General features: G+C 37.7%; 1 protein-coding gene across 1 annotated transcript in view; it reads left to right on the top strand.

The window, feature by feature from the left end:
- The window catches only part of aebp2 (AE binding protein 2), a 37,413-nt gene that overhangs the window by 3,984 nt on the left and 14,737 nt on the right, over positions 1–18,692 (top strand). Inside the window, exons 2-3 of the mRNA XM_042335027.1 lie at positions 9,607–9,814; positions 10,956–11,063. Of these exons, the coding sequence (XP_042190961.1) occupies positions 9,607–9,814; positions 10,956–11,063 (316 nt within the window). The remainder of the gene's footprint in view (positions 1–9,606; positions 9,815–10,955; positions 11,064–18,692) is intronic.

Here is an 18,692-nt window from a genome sequence, read left to right as displayed (position 1 = left end):
TTGTATTTCAATGCAGAGATCATTTATACAATTTGGCTATTTACATTAAGTTAGTATTAGTGTTTGAACTTTACCATCTTGTTTTTGTATTGTACTTTAAGATCCATTTAGGAATCTATTTGAGTGCAATTATCCAGCAGTTACTAGAATGTGTGGTATAAACCATTCTGTTGATTTCTTTTTGAGTTTTCTTAAAGCAGAAAAGAATGCTATATTTTAGTTTTGTTTACACTTTGCCCACAAAATACCCAGTCAATCTGCTTTACAGTATACCTTGTGAAGTTCTTTGAGACATCTTAACAATGTGATAAGGCACTATACCAAATGCAAGGATTGTTATTAATGTCATCTGTTCGTTGATAACAGTTTCTAAAACTTTGGTGATTCCCCAGACCTGTGATAGAATGTGTAAACAAAGATTATTTGTTGGCTGTTGTTTTCTAATAAGGTGTCTTTTTGATATATGTGCCATTGACATATAAAGAATACTTTAATAACATACAGCATCTTGAAATTTAACAAAAGATAAAGCAAGTGTTTTGAATAATCCGTTCCAAAATGAATATTGTTACCTTTCGGCTTTCAAAACTAATTAATGTAGAATTAGAAATTTTAAAACATTTAGGAATATTTCATATCTTCTGCAATCTCAGTTACATTGGATTTATATGTTAAACATTGGTAGAATTTCTCATCTGGGATGTTTCAAACCCTTACCAAGGTTGAAAGCTCTCAAATGCAAAATTCGAAAGTTTGCTCATTTCAAATTGATATTGTTTGTAATCTGTATCTTATTCTAAAGAAGGCTTTCACCCCACAAATGCATTCACTTAGAAATTGTTACAAAAGTAATGTTTGTTTGAATGCATTTCAAAGAATCTATGGCAACAGTATTTCAAACTGCCTTCTATGGTAATAAAGATGCAGAGTTCCAACTTTTAAACATAAAATTGTCTGCTGGACAACTGTTAAATATTGAAAGAAAAGCTTTTATTAATGTAAGTTTTCTGGATTTCGTTTCTCACTGGAGGGTCAAAGATTAATTCTCCCATCTATTGTCGAACGATGGAGCTTCAGTTTAATCTTTCTGAAGAAAATGAAGTCCCTCCTAAATCATTATTGATGTTTCAGTATAATTAGATGTATAGCAGGAGAAATAGTACCTTATCATTGATGGTACAGATACAACCATCAAAGATGTTGTTTATCTTAAGGGAAATTAATTAGCTGACAGAATGTGTAAGCAAAATGGATGGAACATTGTCTTCACAGATTGCATGTGAGGTGATTCAATCAGAAATTGTGTTGAAAGATTTTTTGTGAAGAAAAAAACTCTTATAGTGAAACCAATGCAAGACATGTCATATTTCATATTTTTTAAATATGGTAAGTAAGCTGTTTAGAGGTTCGATATGCAGTGTTCTGGAGAAAGTGATCAAGACATTCCTCAGTTGCTTAAGAAAAGTTGCAAATTGATTAGGAACTATGCCCACGCCTACTGTATTTCTGATGCAATCTTTGCTTTCGGTCAATGAAAGAAACTGTTCTACTATGCAACTTGAATCAGACTTCAGAGGTTAAAACAGTGGTGGCCAATCTTTATGGTCGGCTGAACAAATACATTTTCTTGATTGAAGATTTCTCGACTAATGGCTACTGGAAACAAAACATTGCTTTAAAACCGCCTAAACTAATACGAATGTTCAATAGGCCACTTCTTGATGTCCCCACGGGTATTTAATTCACTTGTTCCACTCTCCTTGTGGTTAAAATAAATGACAATATTAGAACATGCTGAAATTAGAGCAGCAGTCCAATTGTTCCATTAAATTAATGCATATAAGTTTTGCTTAAGAAACTATTTAATAACATGGCTATTTTTCTATAGGTCTATTATTGACAACCCATCTGGTGGAAAAACAACTTTGTCTATGAAAACATTGCTAGGTATTTTCAAATTACCTTGCTGAAGCTGACTCTTAGCTGCTGATTAAAGCATTGAAGCAGGATTGCAGATTGTATCCCTTAATTCATATATTTTTATTGTCAGAATAAACTAAATAATCCCATTGACTTTTTAATACCAATGTGTTCCTCTTTTTAAAAAAGTTTTTTAAAAGAGAGTATCCTATTTGAGATAACTGAGAAAATGATTGCTGAAGTTGGGCAAACCCAGATGCTCTTATTTGTTAGCAGGGTTTTTNATGTTTGCAATTGAGATCATTGGTATCATATTAAACCCAGTGAAAGTGGAAAATTCAGAGAAATTTGCAGCAGTAGCAGTGAATGCTAAAGTAGAAGCCAATAATTTTATTATGATGCAAGATTACTAGGCAACCGGATGATTTGGCTTACTGGTAAATACTTATTAGAGACCTTAATGTTTATGAATAAGCTCAATGCATTTCTTTTATCTTGGCCTTATTCTACAACAACAACAAATTGTATTTATATAGCACTTTTCACATTGGAAGGTCGTCCCAAGGCACTGGACATTGAGGAGTTTACGCCCGACTGTGGGTTGGAATCAGAGAGTGATGGACTGCGATGAGGTGGAGGAGGGAAGATGACTGAAGGCACGTTCAAAAAGCAAAGTCTAGAGATGGGCCTTGAAGTAGGGGAGGTGGAGGACTCTGGGTTGGAGTTCCAGAGAGTGGGGGCAGAAAGGCTGAAGGCCCGACCCCCTGTAGTGAAGCTGGCAGGATGGGGTACGCTCCAAGGTGCTATATAATTGCAAGTTGTTGTTGAATAGAATTATTTATATGCTGTCATATGAAATGGTAAGTGGAAGAAAAGCTCTTGCTTTACATTACATATTTTTGAAATAAGCTTAAATGAAGAGGTATAAAAATGCTATCTCCCAGTGTAAATTTTTACTGGAGCTGCTACAACCCTCTTAATTGATACCAAAAATAGTGATTTTCCAAAATTTTATTTAAGGAATTCCCCTTGCCTCAAGGCATCCATTTTCTCCTCTCCTGAAGATATTTAACTCTTTTTATCCTTCTACTGGGTTACTGTTCCAAAGTCCCCCTCCTATACCTATCCCAAGTGGCTAAAATTCATATGAACATCTTTATGTAAAGTTTTGATAAGATATCTGACTACGAAGTTATCACTGCCAAGTCCAAACTATCCACCAAAACGTACACAAATGCACATTTCAGAAAATGTTTCTAGTTAATAAGAATCCTTATATTTGATATAACGTGTTATCATATCTTTGAGACATCTCAAAGCACTAGTGATCAGATGTGGGAACTTTGGCTATTTTTTCCCTCCATAGCCAAGGGTCACTGATATTAATAGTGACACCTTTGCTAAAATCTCAGATTTGAACTCACAACAAATCTGCCTGATTTATTATTGCACTAGCCAGTATCTTTAGTTTCCAGGCCAGATCACTTTTTCTTTGGCTGATGTACAAAGACTGTATATAAACGGTCAGGATATAGAACAAATGAAATGTCATTGTCTCTTATTTGCAGCTAAACTCAAGAGCATGGGAACTGGGATTACTAAAAGACTTGGTGGAAAAACACCTCTGCATTAACGTACGGAGTTCCAATAAACGTTTTACCCAAAGTAATTACTTACTGGCTGAAACTGTTTATAAAGAACAAATTAGTGCTTACAAGGCAGTCAGCAAGCCTATTATGAAGACCAGCGTAAACTGGGAACTGAAAATGTGAAAAGTTAATTGTGCAAGAAGCTTACAAAAAGGCATTCTACAGCTCTCCAGGAGACAATACAGAGTATTTTGGAGTGAATAGTTTTCTTTATGAGGCCCGATGTGAAGATCCAAGGTCCAGTACACCTTCAAGATTGAAAATACTATCAGAGCAGCACATAAGTTTAGAAGTGGTTGGATACTCGGCTTGAGTTTTAAAATCTTGTAGATATAATAGGAAAGGAAGACCAAGGAATGTAAGAGTTCCAATTAGTTAATATACAAGGAAAAATTAGTTGGATCAAAAGCTGTGTAACACATTTTAAAGTTTGATTTCAACAACACCTTGGAGGAGCAGGAAGGCAGAGAACGTGGAATACTTGAAGCTTAGACAGATTGAAATTTGAAAAAGCTATGACCATTTTTAGTATTGGTAAAATAGTTCCCATAGGTGGGAAATGATTACTAGTTAAGCATTTTTTTATTTTTATAAGTAAGATGTACTCTATTGTGTCTGTTAATGCATATTGAGAACTTTTCTTTTTAATATGCATAAAGAATGCAGGTTTACTAGTTAAAGTTGCAGATGACACAAAGGTGAAGTGGCAATTGTAGAATCGGTGACAACAGTTAAGATCTTAAAAACAGAACGCTACAGAGGTGCACTTGAGTTGATCACTGTCAAGTTAATGTAAATATTTGCAAGTTGCTGCATGTTAGGGGAAAAAATACTAGAAATGTGTACTGCATCGATGGAACCTGTCAGGAAGAGCATACCTAGGTTGTTAGTAATAATCCTTGCATTCTATATATAATCTATGACATTGCTTCAAAATACTTCTCAGATAAGTTAATAATTAATATAATAAAGCATAGTGACTGTGGCTTTGTATGGAAGCACAGCAGCCAAATTGTACACACCAAGCCCCACAAACAGCAATAAAATGAATAACCAATTATTTTGGAGAATTGGTGGACAGAGCACAGGGAGAAACTCCTTTCTCTGTTTTCTCTTTTCTTGAGCTGGATCTCTGTTAATCCTGAACGTGAGTTACACCAGAGAACACCAGAGATGAATTGCTTCAGCTGCCTGCGAGCTCTCTTTGTGATGTCGTCAGCTTGTATGTAGAAGTTCAAAAGCAGTTAACCATCCCTCGCTGAAATGGGGTTGTTCAAGCATGCTTTAGTTTATAGGAAAGTTCAGTGCTCTCAGGAACCGTGAACGCCAATTTGAGACATCTGGCATCATTACAATTGCCTCCTGCTGTGCCCTATTATGCCTCATAATGTACAAAAGACATTTGCTAGCTCATAACTTCAAATAGGTTGATCTTGTTGCCCAGCAAATGGTATCTTGATGTCAAATGTTGTCCGGTGTGTTTGGATTTTGCACCTTAACATTCAGCAACTGGGCTGCAGTTGATTGAAAAGGAACGGAAATCTTTAAACTGAAGATTTATTTTGAAATTGAGGACTTTTCCTTTTGGATTTTTAGTAACAGCCTTAATTTTGTCATCAGCTCGGCTCAGTTGGTAGCACTCTTGCCTTTGAGTCAGAAGGTTGTGGGTTCAAGTCCCACATCGGGACTTTGAGCTTGCAGTCGATACAGAGCTGGGGTGCGGTGTATTGATGGAGTTGCTGTTCTTCGGGTGAGACGTTAAACTGAGGCTCTCGTCTATTTGTTCAGGTGGCGTTTATCAAGATCCCAAGGCACTATTCAAAAAGAGAAGGGAGTTTCTCCCGGTGTCCGGGCCAACAATGCCCCAAATACAATTGGCTGCTGTGTTTTCCTACAGGGTAGTCTTTACAGTAAATTCTGCGAAGCATTTTGAGACATCCTCCTGATGTCTCCTATATTAGATACAAGGATTAAAATCTTGGGCATTAGTGCATTCCTTGAACTGCGGTGAAACATTCCACTTCCATTCTCATTGGCAACTTCAGGACAAAGCGCCTGAATTATAATCTTCAGATGAAGTAGCTTTAGGGAGTACAAAATGTTGAGATTTGTTTTTACTCTGATTTTTATTATTGTATGCATTGGTTGCTATGATTAGTAGTTTATTTATTGAAATAGTTTTTACCTGTTTTTGTTATTTTAATTGCTTCTTCAACAATGTTTTCAGAATGCCTTTCCGCCGCTTTCAACACTGCTTAAGATTTGTGAACTATTGAAACTCCATTTTAAGACACAAGATGTTACTTCCATTTTTTATCCACCTATGACTAATGAAATATAGTTTCGCAACTTTGGAAAAAAAATTCCATCCCGCAAAGTGTTTTGACTTCCATAACTGCAGAATAGTTTAACTTTTCCTTTGAATTCGCAGAACTCTTCAGTCTAACTGATACTTGTACATTCTCATCTTTCCTTTGGAACCAATATAATGATCAGATATCCTGTATGGTTATTTATAAAGCAGTGTAAATGAAGAAAATTCTAACTTTATTTTCATGCTTTTCCCCATGAATCTACACAGCACTTTTTGTTAATCTTATTTTTTTTAATTTTTTATTGTTGCTGCTTCTATTTTCCTTCTGACCACTTCTGGGCCATCACTTCTTACTGCTGTTTAATTTCGCTGCTAATTTCACTCCCTTATCAACCGTTTTAACTCTTCCTCTTTTACTACTGTCCTCGGACCTGAAAAGAGCAGTATGCCTACTACAACAAAATAAGTTGGAAGTTCTTGATCTTGTGTATAACTGTTTCATACTTTTTATTAGTATCGTAAATTGGTTAATCTTGCAAAATATTTTCCTCTTTATATTTCCAGTTAAAATCCTATGAAATGCAGCAATGATTGCAGAAATGGGAATACAAGTGCTGCTGTTTTAACAGACCAGACCTGATTCTTCTGTTACTTAACGTAGTTTGTGTTCTCATTGATCTATTCAGGAATGATCCAAAATCTAATTACAGGGTTAACATTGTGGATAATCGAGTGTAAACATCAATTTGCAACTGATCCTCAATTTATTCATTCTTCACAAAAGTAGTCTGAAAATATCAGGGAACAGCTTGTTAATTGAGGTTGGCATTCATTCTCAGTGTTGCAATCTGTTTTAAATCCAGTGCTCATTCCATTTCTAATCCTTCCACCCCCCCCCCCAATTTGTTGTCTTGTTTCTTACTCTGCCCCACACAACACATCCATGTGACTTAGAAAAGTGGACCTACTCCCCAGCTACTGGCTATTGCTTTTGGCTGTCTGCCAGAAGGTGGAAGTATGACCAAGAACTCTAGTAAGGAAATCGAGCTTGCTTTGCACTGACAAAAAAATTCAATCAGGTTGTCATGCTTTACCACATTTACAAATAAAATGTTGCGCTGCAGAAAATTAAAATTGGAGCCTCAAATTAAAATTTAAATAAAGGTTCATCATAAGATGTCGGTTTGACTAATTTCGTAGTTCATCATATTGCATTTTTATTAGTTTTTTTTAAGGGAAGGCTAATGTTTTACATTACGAACAGAGACTTGTGTGAGTAATGCTGGACAAGTTCAAGTGCAGAGAGCATTGCCAGTGCATTAGGAGTTGTCCCTGTATCTGCTATCTTGACTCCCAAGCAATAGGCAACAACAGACTACTGGGTAAATTGACTGAATGCTGATACAGCAACAGGTCATAGCAGAATATGACAGAGAATTAAAGACAAAAATGAAAGTTGTAATTGAAGCACTTCATTGAGAAATCAAGATTGCAAGATTCAGATATGTTCATAGGTACTGTCAATCCTTTTGGATTAGGCCATTAATAATGTGCTTAATTGGTGCGGTAGTAATTATACTTAACTCAAACAGAGCTCCAATTAGTCATTTCCGATGTGTGCTCAGACAGCTGTTCTAAGAACAAATTCTAATTGTGTACTTCATAAAAAATAAGAGTATTTCTGATAGAACTCTATGCATTACACCCAGTTTCCAGCACTTCCTGGCCTAGAATGACCAACTTCCAAATTTTCAGTGCCTTGGGATGCCTTCTTGACATGAAAGGCGCTATACTAATGTAATTTGTTGTTATTGCCAGTTCGCCAATGATGCCACTCCCTGTGTGTTGATGCTAGGCAGAGAAAGTACCATTTAAGTCACTTTTTGAAGGAAGTGGACATCATTTTCACAGTTTATATTCAGGGAGTGACTTCAGCAGCAACCTGACAACCCAGAAGTCAGCTGTTTTATTACGCTTTGCCTCTGAGCTCTTGACCAAGAAGAATAAATTCTGAGATTGCCCTGTATTCTGCAAGCTGTTTTAAAATTGAAAGGAAATACAATTGTTTTTGATTGCTTACAAAAATTTGGTCTGAAGAACTAAATATAAAATATGTTTTTCCCCTCTCTGTCCAATTCTCTTCGCCAAATTTTCTCACTTCAACAACAACAACAAAATTCCATTTATAAAGCGCCTTTCACGTCAGGAGGACGTCCCAAGGCGCTGCACAGTTGGGTCATGACTTCCTCTTCTATATGCATTGGACTACTTTCCCGTTCTATATTCTGATGAGTATCTCAACCAAATGGCTTTAATGCCTGTTTTGAGGGCGCACATAAGCTTATTGGTGTTTGTGTCTAACAATGACAAACACCTCTAGCCAAGGTTGCTGATCAGAAGGCCAGTTAATAAGCATCCTAGCTAATCTTCCCATTTTGTACTCTGAAGCAAATTGTAGTTGACGCTATTTTAGCTGTCTGAGATCAGCTGATTTAAAACCGAATGGAAATCAATCAAGCTAAAATTAAAGGGTTTTATTTTGTTTATATCTTCAGTTATTCCATACATTGCCATGAAACCAACTTCTGAAAAGCTTAATATGTTTTCCAAATTCAGAAGGATTATTTTTCCCTAGAATTATTTATCTGAATAATCTTGTTATACAAGCACAACTTTTGGATGGCAATGAACATATTGACAGGGAAATACTGTAATCTGTTTAGGATTAACTCTTTTCTGTTTGTACAAACCATATGTCAGGGATATTGAATGCTGTTCAAATGTGCTTTTCTTTAACCTGTATTGTAACTATTGCATAGTTTTCATGAAAGAGCATAGATGGGAAAGTCCAGGTTTTATCGTCTGTTAAGATTTTACCTTTAAACACAGTACAAGTAAATGGTGGAGAAAATATTAGTCACAATTGAAGGTTTCAGTACGTACTGCAATACATTTTGCTTCTTGAAAATTGTTTGAATGGAGTACTACTGGTTTATTCTGAGTTTATGTAAAAATGAATCCACAAACATGTTTGCCCAGAAGGCTTTAGATTACAATTGGAATTATTTAAAAGGGAGAAATAGGGGAATCTCATTATAACGTTGCCCTCTGGTCCCAATGGTTCAGAGGTTGTGTTATAACTGAAGTGCTAAACAAAGGCTAGACTTCTGGGTCTCGGGTCACGGTTGACGTCTCTTCACATGTGTGCTATGCACAAGAAGCTCTATTAACACTTCCTTTGCGAAGTAACGTGAGCGATGCTTGCAGCATTGTTGAGTGCTTTGAGACCTCTCCCAATGTGAAAGGAGCTACATAAACTGTCCATATGCATAAAGTGACATCATTCCCACTTTATTTGCATAATGTGCATGTTGCAACGCACTGCCATGTGCAGGAGGTGATATCAGGGATGACCAAACGATTCAGAAGTAGTCTTTTTTTAGCCCAGGAGGCCAACTGATCTGCTGGAGGCCAGGTGTACAATGCTCTATGTGCCCTTATGGGTAGAATGGCGTTAGCCAGTGCTCCCCATGGTAAGCTACGTGATTTATCTGCTTTCACTCCAGCATATAAAATGATCTGTGCCTGTATAGGACATTTTTTTGCATAGTGAGTAAACCTCCATGTCTGCTAAATTCAGAATGTCTAATTTACTGTTTTCATTAATCATAGTAGAGTGATTATATCTTTCACATAATTGAAACTGGTGTTTTATTTTCAAAGTATCAGCAGTACCTTAATGGATATGGACAGTACTATCTCTAGTGGACGCTCTACTCCTGCATTGATCAATGGCCATGGAAGCACCACTTCATCAGGAAAGAATATTATTTACAACTGCTGCTGGGATCAATGCCAGGCCAGCTTCAGCTCCAGTCCAGACTTGGCAGATCACATTCGTTCAATACACGTGGATGGACAGCGTGGAGGGGTTTGTGTTTTTCTTCATTCATATTTTGAAACTGGAGTGCCCAGTTTTTTTTCATTATTCATGTAACATGAATGTTAAAATCATGTTAGAACTTAATTGCTTGGAGATATTCTTTCTTGTGCACGGTTAAAAATGTTGCTGAGTTTCATTTCTAAGGGCTTCTATTTGATTGCGTTTTTATAATTAATCTAGTTGTAATTGGCTGGTCATAATGTCAGACTGATGCACCACAAGTGATGCTTCTCATTTGTCAAAAGCTACACTTAGTGGTTTAAGGTGGTCATTTGTCCTCAAAGTTCAGATACTGTTTAGTTCTGTTTAGTTACTGAATGTTTTGAGTGTAAAGAAATAATTTCTTCCCAAGCCACAAAGTCCCTGAGAGCCAGAACAGAGCCATGCTCCCAAATGTTCACAAGCCTCTGAGCTGCTAGGAGCATCACTCTCTAAGGTTCCCGTCCTTGTGAAGAGTTGCCTAGCTTTTCATTGGTCTCATGGGCAGAATGGTTGAGAACAACAACTTCACAACATAGCAGATTGACTTGAAACTGATGTTTCGTTATGTGCAAGTCTTTTATAATGTTGCTGTCACTTTACTGTGAGAAAATGAGTTAGTTCCGTTCACCTCTGAGGATAAAACTTGAATCCAGCCCAGACTAGTGGAATAAATGTGTTCCAGCTCTATCGATCCCAAGTGGAATGTGTTTGATCCTGTGTTTATGAGTTCCTCACAAAAACAGAGTCATTACACTTTACAGTAAATTCTGTGATACGCCTTGAAGTGTCCTCCTGATGTGAACGGCTCAATATCAAATTTAAGGATATTGTTTATCCCTCTCGGCCCAGTTTCTAGTTGATTTTTTTTGTGGGGTGGGAGGTGGATAATTTGGATGCAATAGAGGTGCTTGGAGTTTTCCTGTGTGGCGGGGCAGTAAAGCTCTAAATAGCTGTGATCTACCTGGCGTGATTGCTCCAGCTGATCTTGGATGTTCAAAGTGGACTGTTTGTTTCATTGAGCGGCCTGACAACATTTTCCTGATCCACAAATTCACCCAGAAATCCATGAAAAATTTACTTTAAAATATTTAGCTGCTGTGCAACTAAGTAGTATTTTAAAAAAAAGTCAGCTTTCTATGTTTTTCAGGTATTTGTCTGTCTCTGGAAAAGCTGCAAAGTGTACAATACGCCATCCACTAGTCAGAGTTGGCTGCAGAGACACATGCTTACACACAGTGGAGACAAGCCGTTTAAGGTAGGTGCAACATCATCAGCAAAGGCTCACTCATGATTGTATATAATTTTAATGAAGGAAAATATGTTTTCTCTCTTTATCAAATGATTATTCGAGTTAAGCGTATTGGTTAGAGCACTCGCCTTGCAAGTGCGGGGATCTGGGTTCGATTTCCGGACAGGGTGAAATGTCAGGCAAGTTTACTTACTCCACATGGCGGATTGCTTTTCCGAGGGTAATAATACCTTAAAAAAAAATTGGGTCACTCAATCCACTACTGTTTGTGGGACACTGCTGCGTGCAATTGGCTGCCACATTTCGCCTACAAAGTGTACAGTCAATTCACTTTGCAATATAGTCTGTGAAGTGTTTTGAGATGTCTCGAAGACGTGAACTGGCACTATATCAAATGCAAGGAATATTATCTTTGGATTATTATTTATCAGTGTGCGCTGGAATGTCAAAGAGCATCACATGTGGTAGCACAAGAGTGATTACCAATATTTCACAATATTTGAGCAGAACCTATAATTATTTCTGTATTAAACAAATTCATGGGTGTTCAAAGTTAACTACAGGGAACTCTCAAAATACTAGTTGATTTTGTTTGGATTAAATGACCAGAATATCAGGTTCAAACGTGGCTCTGGATACCAATTGTTGCAGGTATATAGCTTTCTTGACTAAAATAATATTTAATTCAAAATCTTAAGTGATTATAGGATTACAGTATTTGAGTAATGCCTTCATACTTCACTTGCTGCTAAGGTGGTGATTTTGAAATGAAGAACCTGAGATGATTGATAAGAATGTCGTACTTACTGTTGAGCAATTATTGTTTTAACTATGTTTAGCACATAAATGATGTCTGGCATTGTGTTTCCCATCTGTTTACCTAATTCAGGAAAGTATTAAGCGCACTTTGATGAGAGCTGAGGCTTGAGGTGCGTTGGGGTAACTGCTGGAGTGTAACCAGCTAAAACCATGTAGCTTGCCATTGATATTTCTGTCTAGAAAGCTTTCGAGCTGCTTGTCCAGCTAGGACCATCCTCCCGTTTAGGGCTCTGGCTTGCAGGATTAATAGGGGTGGAGTGGTAGGATTCCCTGCCCCCAGTGACTTGCCTGCCCTTCCAAGTCCTGCGGATGAGCCAGGCTGGCTGTGCTGTCATCAGCAGTGCCCTTGAGAACTGCAAACCTGCCTGACTCAGGACTGGACTACCGATCCTGTCACAGAGGGCTGGCTTGATTCCGACACTCTTCCTTTATCCCTCCGCCTTGCTCCTTCCTTCCCCATTTTCAGGTCGCGCCTGGAAACCTTCCTATTCGACCGTGCCTACAGTCACCTCCTCCTTCCCCCCAGCTTGGGGACCCTACCCTGCGTGAGAGGCTCTGTGTAAATGCAAGTTGTTGTTGTTGACATTACGTTACCAAGCATGTCACCTTGGAGCCAGTTCAGCTCCAAGGAGACCCCATTTACTATTTAAAGAGAAATTGTTTATGGATTCACTCTGTGTTTGATTCAAATTGACTTGCATCTCTAGTGCAGGATAGTTGATTGCACACTGATAAAACCATTTTGAAAGACACATGCATACAATATTATAATTGTGACTACGGTAAATATTTGATTGAAATTGTCATGTTTTCAAATGATCAGAACGTTGGGGCATCAGAAATCCTTCATTAGCTTTTGAAGATGGTGATGTTGATATTTTATGTACAGTAAAAGTCTACAGTGGTAAACTACTACAATCTACCCCTTTTGGTTTATGGCTTTGTTATTTACACTACTTCTGACAATTAAAATGTCACTTGGTGATTTTAACCTTTGATGACCAGGAGTTCACCTTATGGCAAAAATTATTTCCTCCTTTACCCTAATAATTCATAGTTGACTTGAGTAATGTAGGCAGATGTAGGATCCAATCTGCACCAGCAACATCTCACAAAATGCAATGAGAAAATGACATTTGTTTTGGTAAATTTGTATAAGGAAATAACAATAGCCATAGCACAGGGGAACTTATTGGCCTTCTTTGATTATAGTGGCAGTGGATCTATAGAGTCCACCTTAGTGGATCAGTACCAGCAGATAGAACATCAGTTTAATGACTTATCCAAAGAAAGACATCTACAACAGTATCCTTAAATATTGTGTCAGAGCATCACCTTAGTTATATGGGTGTTAGGCTGACTGCTTTATGTTGCTTATCTTATTACATTGTCCTTTTTTGAACGGAGGAATACTGATACTGAGCGAAACTGCTTTGCAAATTGATATTTTCTGTTTAATATCATTGTGTAGGAATGAAATAATTCTGTCTCATTGGAATAATTATAAAAAATGATGCTTAAAGTTCCTTCCCTTGATATTTTGTTATTCTTTGAAATAATCAATTGAAATCTGAAGTTTTCAAACCAGTGAAGGAAATCAATAAACAGGAGTGTTTTACATAAAAGTACAAATAGTAAACCAATTGGTCTGCAGTTTGGGAAATAACTTATTAGTACATTAGATTGTGACCTGACAAATTTAGAAGGAAGTATTCTCTATAGAGTTCAAAAAATGATTTGTGAAACAAATTAAATTATACAGCAAAGGTTTAATGGGCCGAGTAAGCTTTGTATCAATGGCTTTGACCTTTTTGAATTCTGTGCTATGTTAGATTTTCTGTTTAATCCAGAAAATGTAGCTAAATTTTGATTTCCACAATTGAGATTTAATGTGGTAAAATATTAATTAAAAAAAAATTACTTGTATGCTTGCTAGGCTGGTCAGATGGCGAAAAAGTTATTTTAGCGCTAAATTCAGAATTTATTGTAATGAATTAGTTGGGTGATGAGACAAAGAAAAATCAGATTATTCATTTTTATTGGTTGGAAGTTAGCTTTGTGTGTATAGTATTTTGGGGCGCAGACACACAAGTGTAGGTTTTTCACAGAATCAATCCTGGAAGTTACTACAAGTATTGGAAAGAACTGATGACATTGTAATGGTATGGTAAACCCATCTGATTCATCACTACCTCATGCATGCTTCAGCAAATAATGGTTAAGTCCACTTAAATTTTAAGGGATCAATAGGTTTAATGCTACCTCTTTTCATGGCCTTTCCCCACTCTTCCTCTAAGACCTCATTCAACCCTACCAACCCAGCTTCTCCCTTTGCTGGGCCAACATCGGCCTGTTTCATGTCCCCTGCCTTATCCGCTCCATGACTGGTGGGTGAGGTTTTCAGAATTCCATCCTTGCTCTCTGGATTTCCAGCCCAGAGTCCCTCTGGTTTGCCCCCTCCCTTCCCATGTTCAAAGCCCACCTCAAGACTTAACATCTTTGCCTGCGCTTTCAGTCATCTTTCCCTTCCCCACCCTCTTCAGCTCCCACCCTGCAGTTTTTGATGCCTAGCCAGCAGTGTAAAGTCCTCCTCACAGTGAAAAGCATTATATAAATGTACATTATATTATACCTGAGGTATGAAATCTTGTATCTAGTGCTTTGTTCAGACTCTTTGAACTGTTACAAACATTGAGGTGCATCTGCAGCAGCATTTATGTGCTTGGCAACAGCACCAAGATCTGACTTAAGCACAGCTCCTGTGGAAGGCTAAAAGCTGCACCCCATTGTCATGGAACATTGAGACAGGGAGGGGATCATCTTGGCTTTGGATTGTACTGAGCTGAAGAGAAAAGAATGAATCGACTCTGCAACCTGTCAGCAAGACTGCACTAATCCACCATTGAGTCAAGATTCTTATTCTTCAATCAACTTTTCTAGCCATCTTCGCCACTCATTTGGCCCAAATAAATAATATACTTAACATTCCTAACTGGAGTGATTGTACATCTAGTGGAGCAGGGGAAGGGAGTGGGGAGGTGAGAATCGCCACAGCCCCTCTTGATCGTTATTTATTTGGACTTCTCAGCATTGACGATAATGCACCATTCACCTACCCACTGTCTTAATTCAGCCTATCACTACCTGCAGTGATCTAGTCATTGCTTTTCTTTCAGATGGGAAGTTAACTGTTCTGTAGAGGGTGCTGTGATCAGCAAAGAGAATGTCACTTTTGATGACATCCACCAGATCACTGAAGACGTGGGACAAAGTTGGGACAAATGTACTGCCTTGAGGGATCCCTGCACAGGTATTGCAATAAGAAGACAAATGCTCATTTATCCTGGAAAACCCACTGACCCTATTTACCTCACCTGAAGACTTTTTTGTTTACCTAGTTCACTTCGAGTTGGCTCACAACATACGCACCAAACTTTTTTTAGGCTAGGTTTTTGTAGTTTATGACGACTTTAAAAGATAGAGCAACAGGTCCCAACTTCTTGCTCAGCATCTCGATTAAGTCTTCATTTCTGAACCATAAGATTAAGATCTCCAAAACAAAATTGATAATCAGATTGTTAGTTATGGTTGAGGGATTTCAACAAACTTCTCATTCACTATGGTTTACATCGATTGTGAACCTGACTCAATTCACAAATCGTAGTTATTGTAATCTGACTACTTTTTTGTACAATTTGGATTACCACTTTTTAGTTTTTTTTTACTTGTCATAGAAATTTACGGGTTTCATTTCAACATAGTATATGAATGGAATAGGAAAAAGTATTGTAATTACTATAGAACCCTTTGTGCATTCATTTTCTTCCCTGTTTAAATTTATAGTTTAATTTGGATTATACAGTTCTTCCTTTTTAGTAGTTTACCAGTAAGACAAAAAATGGACAAGAAACCATCCAAGTTTTCAATTTTGGGAGGATATCCTTAAACACTGAATATTTTTTAAGATGGTATGAACTTCAGCGATAATCACAACCCAAAAAACTGGTAGAATTGCAGCATTCAGCTCAGATGGATTATGCTTTGGGTACGAGTAGCTTTTTCAGGATCATGCTTATGAAGGAGGTGTTTCAACTTCCTTGTGCAAATCTTTATATTTTTCCCATTTTATGAAAGCAACTGCTCATACTGGACATTCTTTGTGTTTCAACTTGGACAGTGCACTGGGCAGGCTTTTTGTCTGGGAGGATAACAGCAGAATCAGATTGTGTGATTGTCTTCACACATTCTCCACAAACACACCAGTAAGTCATTGGCAGCAATCAGCTGGTTCATTTTTCCCCACTCTGCAGCTTGGGGAAATGAAGCTAATTGTACTGCCTCCAGAGATGAAAGTTGCCTTTCTTCAGCCGTGCACCGTTTGTGCATTTACCTACTTTTACCATTGGGAGAGGTTGCTTGTGCTTAATCTTGATTTGATTATTGCACTTCATTGGAATTCATGGTATCTGCCAAAGGATTCCAAAATGACTTATTGAACAAACATCATCACCAAATCCATCTCATCACAGAGGTGTGATACATAACTGTTTTTCTGCAGATGAGTAATTGTGGGCAGAGGCTTGACGTTGGGAAAAAAAATTATCGTTTTCCATTATTGCTTGCAGCCCCTTAAAATGCTGCACTTGGAGCAAGCTGATTTCAGATTTGTACGATTGTGACGGTGGTTTTGTGTTTGGGGATTTTACATGATCTGCATCTACTTTTGGTTGATCTTCATCCACTAAAATCATATCTGTTTTTTGGCTAATACTTCAGCACCTGGCCAAAGGACTAATTGATGCCAGTATTTATTGGATGAAATAAAGCATTCTGGTTGCTTTAGCTGGTGGAGGCAAAGCCAGTTCAAGGTGGCAACTTCCTGCTGGACCTTTTCTGTTGGCCTGGTCATGAAGTCAAATGTTGCATTTAGTGCTTTGTTGAGTACTTAGAGCTAATCAGAACAATTGATTAACACATTTAAGTAGGTATTGCCTTTTTACATAGAATGGATCAGCTGAATGAGGTATTGGTAACTGAAAGGTACAGTACTTGACGATCTGTTTTGCTTCAGAGTCAGTCCTCACAATTGCGAATTATCAAAGAATGCCATTTAGGAGAAAGACACATCCTGGAGTAGATGTTCAGTTCTTTCTGACTAGTAGATTTCAAAAGTATTCCTATCTACCTTACTGCAAAGGTATTTGTAAAATCTCTGTCCATATATCTACATGATATGTAATTCCTAAGTTTGACTAATCTGTTTGCTTCAGGGTGTATCCCTTTTGACAATTAACCCATGCCAAGACCGCAGCGCACTCCTTTATTGTTTCAAATAGTGTCACGGGATCTTTGAAGTCCACCCTAACACCCCAGACATGACCTCATTGTCATGTCTCATCTGAAGGACAGCACCTCCGACACTGCAGCACACTCCCAGCACTGGATTGGAGTATCAGCCAAGACTTTGTGCCGATGTGGGGCTAAAGCCCTCTGACTAAGCCTTTTGACTTAGAGGCAAGAGTGCTGTCAACTGAGCCAGGTTAATGTGTTGCGATTTCTCCATTTTTAGGTTTTAAATAATGGTATTAAAAAGATTTCAAACTGAAATTCTATAAATTGCCATCATTTTTACTTACATATGGAACTTTTGGCCCAAGTCTTATTCAAGGTCTGAATCATGGACAAGTGTTTTGGAAAGGGACCGTATTAACTGGGTATGCCTGGAGGATGTGTGTCCAGGGGAGTTGATAAGGAGCGGAAGAAAATACAAAGTTTGAATATAAAGTCTTTTTTGTTGTTTCTGTGTTTAAGACTCCTGTGAGCAATCTGTACATTATCAGCAATGCCTTTTTCTTACGAATCACTTAAATCAGAACGAGAATTATTTTCCAACTTATCATGCTATGGATGGTGCATTGGAAATCAATATAATATTTACAATAAACTTTCAGGAAATGAAGATTCCCAATCCAATAGAGCCAACGACTTTCCAGTTGTAATTTGAAGTGCTCTGAGACACTATCCTGCGTGGCGGGTGCTAAATAAGTGCAAGTTGTTGTAATGTTCAATCTTGAAGCCAGATTAATTCTTGCTCTGTGTACTGTAAGCAGATAATTTGTGTATGCTAACAAAATAAGTGCAATCGCTGAGTTCTGAAATGAAAAGAAAGCATTTCAAAGGAAAAACTGGGGATTGTTGAGAAAAAACCCTGATTATTCCTAGTTGCTATTTTAATTTTCGCTCCCCTTCCTCCATCCCTTCCTCTGTTTTTGGTTCCTGTGGAGAGCAGGTTGAGTCGGTAATTCTAGTTCAAATGAACTGGAACTCCTGTTGGAGCAGTTTAGGCTGTGCCTCCTGCTGCTGAAATAAAGGTATTGACCCTCACATCACTCTGTGGAGAACCTGCTGTAATTTTTGGAAAAAAAATCCACTCATTCAATCCATATGTAGAACCAGCAATTTCCTTTATGTTATCTGTGTGCCTCATGCAATACATATGTGAAATGATTACGTATTTATTTTTGTGAAGTCTCACAGCTGTGAATTCAGGGGCACTATCTATTTGTCCTCTACCTAATTAACTAGTGGATGTATCGGGCACTTTTGATCGTGGGCATTCTACTCATTTTTGCTGCTGTTATTTAGATAGTTGTCTGGATGAGTGAAAGTGCCTTGCTTCTTCAAGGATATGATGCTTTTAATACTAAAGAGACCACTGTAGATTGGTATATTAAAAAAAGTTACAGTACTTTTTTTTGTAAGTTCTTCTGAAAACTTGTCTTCACCAGCATTTGTATGGCATCCAGCTTCTGTCCC

Source organism: Callorhinchus milii, unplaced genomic scaffold, assembly GCF_018977255.1.
Source record: "Callorhinchus milii isolate IMCB2004 unplaced genomic scaffold, IMCB_Cmil_1.0 Scaffold5, whole genome shotgun sequence".
In the NCBI taxonomy this organism is placed as follows: Eukaryota; Metazoa; Chordata; class Chondrichthyes; order Chimaeriformes; family Callorhinchidae; genus Callorhinchus; species Callorhinchus milii.
The sequence above is the reverse complement of the archived record's forward strand: the minus strand, read 5'-3'. Positions and strand labels throughout refer to the sequence as shown.